Below are 12,763 nucleotides of genomic sequence, written 5' to 3'. Positions count from 1 at the left end.
AGTTAATAACAGAGACAGAGCAGCAGCAGTGTATGAAGACACACACACACATACATACATACATACATACATACATACATACATACACACACACACACACTCACTCACTCACTCACTCACCCCACTCACCGACTCACTCACTCACTCACTCACTCACCGACTCACTCACTCACCGACTCACCGACTCACTCACTCACCGACTCACTCACTCACCGACTCACTTACTCACTCACCGACTCACTCACTCACCCACTCACTCACCCCACTCACCGACTCACTCACTCACTCACTCACCGACTCACTCACTCACTCACCGACTCACTCACTCACTCACCGACTCACTCACTCACTCACCGACTCACTCACTCACTCACCGACTCACTCACTCACTCACCGACTCACTCACTCACTCACCGACTCACTCACCGACTCACTCACTCACTCACTCACCGACTCACTCACTCACCGACTCACTCACTCACCGACTCACTCACTCACCGACTCACTCACTCACCGACTCACTCACTCACCGACTCACTCACTCACCGACTCACTTACTCACTCACCGACTCACTCACTCACTCACCGACTCACTTACTCACTCACTCCACTCACCGGCTCACTCACTCACCGACTCACTTACTCACTCACTCCACTCACCGGCTCACTCACTCACCGACTCACTCACCGACTCACTCACTCACTCACTCACCGACTCACTCACTCACCGACTCACTCACTCACTCACTCCACTCACCGGCTCACTCACTCACCGACTCACTCACCGACTCACTCACTCACCGACTCACTCACCGACTCACTCACTCACTCACTCACCGACTCACTCACTCACCGACTCACTTACTCACTCACCGACTCACTCACTCACTCACCGACTCACTTACTCACTCACTCCACTCACCGACTCACTCACTCACCGACTCACTCACTCACTCACCGACTCACTCACTCACTCACTCACTCACCGACTCACTCACCGACTCACTCACTCACTCACTCACTCACCGACTCACTCACTCACTCACTCACTCACTCACCGACTCACTCACTCACTCACTCACTCACTCACTCACTCACCGACTCACTCACCGACTCACTCACTCACCGACTCACTCACTCACTCACTCACTCACTCACTCACTCACTCACTCACTCACACAAACATATTGTGAAGGAATAATTAAACCATAAATGAAAATATACTCATGTCAATTCAAACCTGTATGCTGTTGTATTTTTAAATACATGCAGTAATTATTATAAACATTTATTTATATAACACTTCACAACACATCGATTCAAAGCAGAAATTCATGATATTGATATTTATAATACCTCAACCTCTTCATGCCTTATAGTCGCATTTATCAGATAAAAATATAAAAATAATATATATATATATATATTAGGGCTGTCAAAAATTAATCGTGATTAATCGCATCCAAAATAAAAGTGTTTACATAATATATGTGTGTGTACTGTGTATAATTATTATGTAAAAAATACACACACATTCATGTATATATTTAAGAAATATTTGCATTTATATACTGTATATACATTTATATAATTTATATTATATATAAATATTTTATATATAAATATAACCAATTTTTCTTAAATATATACATGATTGTGTGTTTTTTTAGATATCTAAATAATTATACACAGTACACACACATATATTATGTAAACACAAACTTTTATTTTGGAAGTGATTAATCGCGATTAATCGTTGCCCGGCACTAATATAGCGTACACTCATATACTGTATATCCAGTGCTGTGTGATTATACGTGTTCTTCGTAGTGAAATGTAACTATATAAAGCTTCATGAAGGGAATAAAAGCAATAAAGTAACTGCATTGGTTCTAGTGTTGCACAGAAAACAACAGCATATGGGTTTAAAACGACACGAGGGTTTATTCACAGCCAAACTATTCCTTTACTGTACAAACAATCTAGTGGATATTATGACATATCTATAAAGCACATGAATATGCACAGGGCGGGGGGGAGGCGCAGGAGATGAGGGTTAGTACGAGATAATAATGACCACTGCGGAGAGTTTGGACAGAGTCGGTTTATTCATTATCAAGGAAACTCCACAACTCAGAGTATTAAATAAATCATGCAATCTGACTGTTAATGTGCAATAATGCGGATCTCAGTTTGAACATAACACTGCGACAAGCAGAGAAACACGTGACAACTGACACTGAGCCGCATGTTAAACACAGGTGTGTTCACTGGATGTTGCGTCGCGTTGCTACTGGAAATGAGCTAGTTTATAATAGAGGTCTAAAGGGGTCATGACATGAGAAATCAAACCTGCCTCGATGTTTCGCTCCTAAAACTGCTCGTTTTGATATTACGGGATCTGGGACATCACTCAAGCAAATATATTTGCATATTCCCGCCTCCAGAGCAAGACATCGACCAATAGTTAAGCATCATTGGAGCGTAGGCTCCGCCCACTGGCATTCAGTTGCTAATCGGCTAATATTAGCATACACTGGATGTGTGTCACGGTTCGATGTAAAACCCATTCTTGATTTTTAATCACATTTAATGTCTAGAAGGAACAAAATCTGAATTAAATGTGAAACTTTTGTTTTTCTTTTCATTTTAGTCAACCCAAAATGATAAAACAAATGCCCAGTGAGCTGAATACAATTCTTCTGTAGTAAAGCACAGCAGAACATGTTACTTTATTCTGAGATTTTTTAGGTTTATTTAACATGTAGGAAGAAATACTACCGAAACTGAATATTCAAATGTAAAAAATAAAACACTGTATAGTCCTCACTAAATATAAATTGATTCATAATAAGGATAAAAAAAGCTACAAAAAAGATGTCCATGTCTTTCTTTCTTCAGTGGAAAAGAAATGAAGGTTTTTGATGAACACATTTCTCCATATAATGGACGTCAATGGGCCCCAAACGGGTCAAGGTCCAGATGACAGTGTCAGCGCCGCTTCAACGGGCTTTAAACGACACCAGACGATGAATACGGCTCTTATCTAGCGAACCCATCGTCATTTCAAACATAAATAATAAAGTTTAAGTTTTATAAGCACAAGCGCTCGCCTTGCTCTGTTCTGTGATGCGCGTTCGTGACGTCCCGTAATACGCAGTTACGCTGTAAAGGTCACGCTTCTGTGAAAAGTAAAACATTTCTGTCCTGACGAAAATGTTCTTTTAGGCTTTTTAATATTCCAACACCAGGATACACACACGAGATGGGCATTTTAACCGATAAACTGACACAAAGACATTTGAATATGTGTGTATGGTCCTCCTTCCGCACATCTGTAAACACTGACTCGTCAAGCGTGACCTTTACAGCGTAACTGCGTATTACGTGACGTCACGAACATCACAGAACAGAGCAAGGCGAGCGCTTGTGCTTATAAAACTTAAACTTTATTATTTATGTTTGAAATGACGATGGTTTCGCTAGATAAGAGCCGTATTCATCGTCTGGTGTCGTTTAAAGCCCGTTGAAGCGGCGCTGACACTGTCATCTGGACCTTGACCCGTTTGGGGCCCATTGACGTCCATTATATGGAGAAATGTGTTCATCAAAAACCTTCATTTCTTTTCCACTGAAGAAAGAAAGACATGGACATCTTGATGACATCGGGGTGAGTAAATTATCAGCAAAAGTTTTTTTTAAAGTGAACTAATCCTTTAACATTAATGAAACTAAGGCCGCTGTCTCTTTAAGAATGAACACACGGATCTAGTACAGGCGAAACTGTAAAAATGAGAATATGGTGCAAAAGTTCATTTATTTCAGTAATTCAACTTAAAAGGTGAAACTAATATATTATATAGACTCATTACATGCAAAGTGAGATATTTCAAGCCTTTATTTGTTATAATTTTGATGAATATGGCTTACAGATTAGGAAAAACCCCAAATTCAAAATTAGAATATTATGAAAAGGTTTCCATAAGCTGTAAGCCATAATCATCAAAATATAACAAATAAAGGCTTGAAATATCTCACTTTGCATGTAATGAGTCTATATAATATATACACCTGTGTACTGTTACACATCAGGTTTTCTTCATTGGCGTAGTCATTCGAGACTCTGTTTACAGTGAATGCTCCACCGCAGAGGATTGTGTGTGTTCGGAGCGTTCGACAGTTTTTGCTGAACGATGTCGTGTCACGACCCCTTTATTAGAAGCAATAATCCACTGAAGCTGTGAGTTAACAAGGTTTAAGACGATTGTTTAGCTGTAAATTAATGCCTTTAAAACGTTACATAATCAAGCATTTGGCACAATCCCATGTAATTATTCTGATCACAAGCTACAATTATCATCGTATTATTAATAATGTGTTCTAAAGTAAAGTTTTTAGTAATGACCTTGAATCAAAGGACACAGTTTGTTCCTAATGACAGCATGTTTTTGTTTATTAATAGTAAAGCAGACAGTGTTATGATGAGCAAATCATATAATAATACATGACGAGATCTGCGTAGTTCTGATCATAGAGACGCAGTTTTGAATGAAATCTGATCTTACTGATATGCAACTAAATATGTATTTTTTAGCATTTAAAATTATTTATTTGTATTTTGACAGTGAAAGGTCTGTGTTTAAAATAACAGATACCAACAATCTTCATAATACTGCTTCAAACAAATGAATAGAAATGATAAAAACACTGAAAACTGTAAACGGGTTCGAAGGAAGAAACACTGGAGGCGCCGGCGCAGGCACCGGCACACTTGGCAAAACTCTGAAATGTTTAACTTTAGAAACTATATATTTCCCCCAATACAGCTCAGCAGATTCTGGAAGTGAAAACCACATTCATTTTCTCTATAGAGGCATGAGATAAAACCCCAGAGCTTATAATATAACAGATGTGTTTCTGAAGTCATTTACTTCTGTAAGCCAAACTCATAAAATCTTGAAAAAAATATATAATTTTTGGTGTCAGTTCGAGTTTTGATTTTAAAATAAGTCTCTCCTGCTCACCAAGGCTACATTTATTTGATCAAAAATACAGTAAAACAGTGAAATATTATTATAATGTAGATCATCAGTTCTCTATGTGAATATACAGTAAAGTGTAATGTATTCCTGTGATCAAAGCTGAGTTTATCATCATTACTCCAGTCTTCAGTGTCACATGATCCTCCAGAAATCAGTGTAATATGATGATCTGATGATCAAGACACATTTATGATTATTATCAGTGTTGTTCATATTTCTGTGGAAACTGTGATGCTTTTTATTTTTCAGGATTCTTTGATAATTAGAAAGTTCGTAAGAACAGCATTTATTTGAAATATAATTTTTTCCATCATTATAAATGTCTTTACTGTCACTTTTGAGCAATTATTTAATGCGTTCATGATGATAATCAAATGTAAAAACATTTAAACTAATTTATATACAGGTGAAACTCGGAAAATTAGAATATCGTGCAAAAGTTATAATTTTGATGACTATGGCTTAAAGCTTATGAAAACCCCAAATTCAAAATCTCCGAAAATTTTAATATTACATTAAAAAAAAGGGTTTTAAATACAGAAATGTCGGCCCTCTGAACAGTATAATCATGCATGTGATCTCTGTATTGGTTTGGGACTTTTGCATGAATTACTGCTTCAATGCGGCGAAATATATGAACTTTTGCACGATATTCAAAGTATGTATATATATATATACCTCAAATACAAGTTTGTATACTTATCTTATTTGGCTTAATATGTTCTTGTCTGATTTTCAAATACTCATAATTGAATCCGATGTTATTTTGTGCATCGTCTGGTTGGTTTGTTTCATGGATCAGAACTCTGAAGAGTCTCTAATGAGAAAAAGAATGGGCAAGCACTTCCTCTGAGGGTCTGCATCTGTCCTGACTGATGATAAGAGGAGGAATCTAAAGAGACTCTATATTAGGCTTTAAATTCAGCTTTTCTAGTGGTTGCAGAAACACAGGCAAACTCTCCAGAACAACACGTCCATGTTTACAGAAACTGCGTCCACAAAGCTACATCTGTGTACAGTCCTATATTTACACATTACATGTCAAAAGCAATGAAATGTTTCTCTCATTTGTTTTCATCTCTATTATTTTAGTCCATATTGTCAGTGTCTGCTCGTTCTAGGCACTTTGATGCGTTAAAATTTAGTGCAGCAGTCCTCTCGACTCTTAAACTTCAAAACAGCAAAGTTATACGTGGTAGCCATCATGTAGATGAGCTGGTGGAAGAGAAAGCACAGATATCAGATAATAAAGAATATCACCCGGAATAAAGTTTGACTTTAGATGAAATGAGTCTGTTCCTGAGATTACAGCGCTGACACTGTCCACACTGCAAGCGTCTGCAACACGAGTTCTTTTAGAGTAGCAAAATAATGATAGTATGCAAATATATACATTTATGCGAGTGTGAATGTATATGTGTTGTATAATTTTTTTTTTCTGTCTCGAGGACCTCCTTGAAAACGAGATGTTTCATCTCAAGGGGTTATCCTCAACAATACAATTTCAATATACGCACACAGATTAGACTAATATTTAAATTAGAAGGCAAAGACCAACACGAGTTGATTTGAAATAATTTCAGAAATAATTTAAATATTTAAAACATAAAAAAAAAATCACTACAAATAAAATTCACAGTGAAAAGAATATTTGTTTTTAAAAAAAAATATATATAAAATAAATAATCATTTAATTAATTGAATTAAATAAATAATAAAATTAAAATACACAAAATTAAAATTAAATAAATAATTAAAATTAAAACAAATTTCAATCAAATTAAAATTAAATTAAATAATAAAAATATTTATTTTATTGTAATTGTATTATTTCTTTATTTAAATGTATTTAATATAATTTTAATTTGATTGAAATTGAAATTTGTTTTAAAGAAATAATGAAATTGAAATACACAAAATTAAAATAAAGTAATAATAAAATTATAATACACAAAATTAAAATAAAATAAAGATATAATACATTTAAAATACTCAACATTAAAATAAAATAAAGAAATAATAAAATTTAAATACACAAAATAAAAATAATTAAATTAAATAAAGAAACAATAAAAAAAAATGTAATTAAATTCAATCAAATAAATTAAAATTAAATGAAGAAATAATAAAAACAATTCAATAATAATAATAATGTGCCAGTGAGCAGTAGTAGTTGTGCAATGGTCAATAATATGAACAGGTCGTCTGTAAACTGAAGGTGTAACCCGACACAGCAGACGCCTCCAGTGTAGACAGCGCTAGTGATTATAATGGGTAATTATAATCTAGTTTTGTGGTGTTAAATCTGTTGTGTTAAGTCGCAATGTCTTGTTCTCAGTTAAGCATGTGACTAAATACTCGAAAATAAAGTGAAATATCTAATGCTCTCACAGCGAGAACCGCTTCTGCTAAAGCTGGCATCCCACGTCTCCTCAAGCTAAGCGTTAGATCAGGGCTTAAAGCGCATGGTTTGCAGTGGACGGCGCTGGGAATGAGGGGACAAGAGCAGGAATAGGAACAAACACCCCATTTATATGATCACACGAGAAACATGTGCTTACCAGAGCAATGACCGTGGCCCCGGCTCCGGCACACGCCACGATATACAGATGGTACGACAGGTAGAACTGCAACACACACACACACACACACACGATCATGTGCATCTGCTGCTGGACACCTGAGTTACTGAACTGAGAGATGTGTGTTCATACCTCACTGGTGTTGCAGATATCTCCGAGCGTTGAGCCGCACGCTTTTCCCGGTGTAGCGTTCCATGGAATAATCCCTGTTTCACAATCACACACACACACACACACACACACACACACACACACACACACACACACACACACACACACACACACACACACACACTGCATTTATAGTGGAGGATCATGGGTTTGATTTCCAGGAAACGCCTGAACTGATTAAATGTAAACCTCAAATGCAACGTTTCAGATTAAAGTGACGTTATCTGTCGATCAGGGTTTGAAATTAACTTTATTACTCCCCGGACTAAATTCTTAAGTTACCGGCCATTCAGAACTTCTACTAGCCAAACAAATGTATTAATAAACTAGATTATCTATGTCACAGCTATATATACATATATATAATATATAGATATTTCTTATTCAAAAATATTCATAAATCCAGTCATCCAGCATCTCCTCAACTCTTTCATCACCATAAATGTGTTTTATGTGGACAGATCAACAGTACAAAGAACAAAAAATTTTTTTTGGATGTTAGTCTTTTCGGTTCACCAAATGTTTTTTTAATATTCGCTATTGCTTCAATGCAAACGAACAAGCGCGGTGTTATTAGTTGTGTAGTGACGTGTGTGTTCAAGTAAGCCAGATATGAGCAGATTCTGCACAATAAACTGTATTTAATATATCATAATGACTCACGAGTATCTGAGTACTTACACGACCTTCCCCAGCAAAGTAAACATAAATCCCTCAGACGGTCCTCGTCATTTCTGACCAATTTATTTTCTGTTTTGAATTTCTAAAAATCACAGCTTCATCGTAATGTTATGAAACTTGGTGACTTTTATGATATTAGGTATGTGAATACAAAAAAAATTTGAGGTCATGATCCGAGCATGCTAAGTGGTCGTAAAAAAAAAGTCACAATTTCGGCCTCCGGTCAAAAATGACCGACCCATAGGAAATGAATGGGAAAATGACAAAAACACACAAAAAAGTCACCTTTTTATATATATATATATATATATATATATATATATATATATATATATATATATATATTCAAATCCACAAAAAAAAGAAAAAGTAAATGTCCATAAACAGCTGGGGAATTCACATGCCTCTCCATAGAGAGCTGTTTATGCCATCTAGTGGTTACACCATGGGTCTACGCTTTCTCTCCATACTCTCCTCACCAGATGGTGCTAATCTGCTACAAAAAAAATGCTTTGGAAGGCTTAGACTCTATATTAAACTAAAATACTGCATTAATAAAAATAAATAAATAAAAACATATATATATATATATATATATATATATATAATTTTTTTCAATGGCAAAAATAGACCATAAATATTGCATAAATATAAAAAAAAATCAATAAAATTCTCTCAAAATACAAAATTAAAAAGAAAAAATATTATAGAACAAAAATAAATTGCATTGGTTTTACTGGGATGGAGGAAGTTTCATTTTTAGGTGTCCGGTCACTTCTGACCGGGAGGACGCAGGATGTGACTGCGAAACGAAGACCGTCTGAGGGTTTAATAAGTAACACGCCATCTTGGCTCGAGATTTGACAGCGTTCCCCGCCACTGCTGATTTTTACCCGCTGACAGTGTTAATTTCAAACCCTGCTGTCGATGCCTCAGAGTGTCGGATGAGAAAGCCCTGACCGCTGAGAGTGTGTGGCGTACCGTACTGGCGCACGTCCACGCAGATGCTGTCGATGTTGGTGAGGTTAGCCACCGGCGAGCGCATGGCCGCGCAGGTCGACCACATGTTGTAGAACAGGAACACGGGAACCGCTGAGAAGCCGAACACACCGAGCCACGCGATCCCCAGCACGTACGTCAGGAACACGAACTGAGGAAGAGACGTTCAAGAATCAACTTTTGAATGGTCGTCTATTGCAGTTTCCACAACAATCTGAAGCAGAAAACGGTTTTCAACACTGATCATGTGACACTGAAGACTGGAGTAATGATGATAAACTCAGCTTTGATCACAGGAATAAATTACAATCTACTATATATTCACATAGAGAACTGATGATTTATTATAATCATATTTCACTGATTTACTGTTTAAAGTTTAAAAGGTGAAGTTTCCTGTAATATCATCAGACATTAAAAAGCCAATAACTAGAATGGTTTCAGACTCCACAGCGACTGTATGGGATATAATTCATTATTTCTAAAATAAACTGGCCTCAAAAAAAGGACGTATTATAAAGTGTTTTCAGGCTCCACTAGAACAGGTTCTCCTGCATGAATGTTGATTATTCTCCTCATATTCTCCATTGTTGCGGTTCCTCTCTCCCCAGTCTGTCAGTAACGCTCTGTTTACTTCCTGTCTCTATGAAGCCCCTCCTTCTGAAAAGCACACTGTGCTCTGATTGGTCGGCTGGAGCAGTGTGTTGTGATTGGTCGAGCGCTTCGAGTGTGTTTGGGAAATGCCCCGCCCCCTTACCATAACCGCCAGTTTAACACACTACTGACTAACTCAACCAGGCCCCGCCCCTTTATTTATTAACCCTTTAGCTGTCACCCCCCTTTTTGAGAATGGACATTAAAATGCACTATTCAAGCTTAAATGGCTGTAATTCAAGAATGCTTTGGAGTATAGACCTAAGTTTGGTCTTGTTTTAAAGGGAAAAAACAGAACTTCAAAAAATTAAAGTATGAAAAAGTTATGGAAGTTTAAATTTACATTAAATCAAATATAATTTATTTAATATTTTTCTTTTATATAAAATATATATTTTACAAAATATTTTTTACTATAAAATTACTATAAAATCAAAGCCATAAATCTAACCAAGTTGTGTTCCAAATTTGAAGTTGATATCATAAAAATTGAAGTTCCCATGAGATTTTGTTTAGGCGTAATACCAAAAATAGCCTCCGGGTGTCATTGAATTCCATTGAATTTAACTGTATGCATTCTGCCATAAAAAATGTATACATTTCTGTCCAAATATCACTTCTGTCACAAAATATGGAACCTTGAGACTCAGACCTTTCTGACAATATGTGTTTTGTCAAGATTAGAAAATATTTTGATCATAAATTATGAAACATCATAATGCCCAAAAGGGGAGGAGCCTGATAAAATAATTTAGAGTAATGTTTCTATGGTAACACAATGTCCAATTTCAAAACAGTTTTCACAGGATGAATTCTGAGATCGTAAGCTTTCAAATGATACCTAATTTATGATAACTACTAAAATATGAAATGTAATAAAAAAAGGCGATAAAAAAAGATAATATTATATTTTAGAGGATAATATATATATGATACTTTTTATAAGGTAATATTATTTTATCATTTTTTTTATTGACAAATACTAGATTATATGTTTTATTATTAATTTTTAGCATGAAAACCAACATTTCAATTATTAAAAGTGTGTGCGTCTACTTTTTGTGACAAAGGTCAGAACTCCTGTTATGATGTCGATTTTTTTGAGGTGCGCTCTTGTCATAAATTCATCTATTACTGTTCCTGCATAATTTGTAACAGAAAACAGTGCTGAAATATCTATTAAGGAGTCTTAGACCTTTCCAACGATATATAGTTTGTCATGATTAATTTAGGATTTAATTGTAATATAATGAGGTAAACGTAGGTGTCCCGTATACGGGACAGTGACAGCTAAAGGGTTAATTATTTAACCCTAGTGGGTCAAAATGGTGCGAAGCCCTAAAATTATACTTAATTTTTTTTTTCCCAGAAAGCTTATTTTATTTCATATTGATAATATTTTTTCTATTTTTTTAATGCGATTATTTTTGGAGATTTTTTTGTCATTTAATTTACCTTTAAATCACTAGATTTGATCAAATAATAAATAAATAGTAATTTAAGCACATTCCTCACATTCTTTCAACTTAAATTCAAAATAACTCACAATTTCATGCATAACCCTTTTAATTCAGCTCTAAATATCTTACATCGGGAGTCTTCACCGACATCATGTGGATAATAATAATATAAGATGATATTTCATAACTCTAGATGAGCTTATATCTCTATATGGAGCAGATGAGCTGTTCCTCTGGGTCCTAAAGCCAGTTTATCTTCAGTGTGAGACGAGTTCAGATACACATGTACACATTATACAGTCAGTTTTTGGTAAAGTTTTAGCATTTTTAGTGTGAATTTTGAGCATTTTAAGGTTTTTCGATGTAAACTGAAGCATTCCTATGGGGGTCACATTGACCCGAGGGAAGGATTTGTTACTTTTTAAAATTTCAACCACAAAACTCCTCGAATCCATTAAATTATTTTTGAATGAACATTAGATTTTAAATACATTTTAGAGTAATATAAATAATAAATAATTGTTCCACCTAAATGAGGAATATTGTGGCGTGTTCGTTCCCGGAAGAAACTCGTTTGAGGCGTTCAGGAGTTCAGACACTGACACAGATATAGAGGAGAACTGCAGCTTCTCATGATCACACACACACACACACACACACACACACACTGAAGAGCATGAGGTACCATCCCGCTGATGCAGCGTCCGCAGACGGTGGTCTTGAACTCGTTGTGAAGCTCCTTCACGGCACTGGTGGTGTAGAAGCCCTCGGCGAGGAGGATGATGCCGTAGAGGAAGAAGAAGGAGGCGATGCCGTAGATGACGTACTGCATGAGCTGCACTCTGCACGGCACGAGAGGAGAGGACACACACACACACACACGTTACTGCTTGAAACTGATTAACACAAAGTTTGTAGACCAACTTTAAGTTGGCTTGAAAAAGCCAGAAAGTTTGCAGTAGTTTTAAAAGCTTGAAGTTTGAAGGTGTTTAGTTTTTAATAAGTTTAAGTTTAGTAGTTTTAAAAAGTATATAGATAGGCAGATCGTCAAGATTAGTTAGAATGAAAGAAAGATTAATAAGAAAGGATGATTAGAGAGAGAGATAGATGGATATATAGATGATTAAGTTATACAAGATAAAAAGTCAGTTTAATGTAATTTAAGTTGAAATGA

At 35.8% G+C, this 12,763-nt stretch overlaps 1 protein-coding gene across 4 annotated transcripts in view; it reads right to left on the bottom strand.

Annotated features, from left to right (window-relative positions):
- gpm6bb (glycoprotein M6Bb) overlaps nt 1–12,763 on the bottom strand; it is a 46,112-nt gene that overhangs the window by 1,946 nt on the left and 31,403 nt on the right. For 2 of the 4 annotated variants that reach the window (XM_079617532.1, XM_079617531.1), the window contains exons 3-7: nt 12,275–12,431; nt 9,458–9,626; nt 7,757–7,830; nt 7,604–7,669; nt 3,662–6,257 (exon numbers count right to left, since the gene is read on the bottom strand). In XM_079617532.1, coding sequence (XP_079473658.1) covers nt 6,177–6,257; nt 7,604–7,669; nt 7,757–7,830; nt 9,458–9,626; nt 12,275–12,431 — 547 coding nt within the window. In that variant the 3' untranslated portion in view covers nt 3,662–6,176. Of the gene's footprint in view, nt 1–3,661; nt 6,258–7,603; nt 7,670–7,756; nt 7,831–9,457; nt 9,627–12,274; nt 12,432–12,763 lie in introns of those variants that run through there. The other 2 variants (XM_079617530.1, XM_079617529.1) reach the window with 1 other exon arrangement.

This window comes from Phoxinus phoxinus, assembly GCF_949152265.1.
Source record: "Phoxinus phoxinus genome assembly, chromosome: 7".
NCBI classification, from domain to species: domain Eukaryota; kingdom Metazoa; phylum Chordata; class Actinopteri; order Cypriniformes; family Leuciscidae; genus Phoxinus; species Phoxinus phoxinus.
Note: the sequence above shows the minus strand (reverse complement) of the source record. Positions and strands in the feature narration are given on the sequence as shown.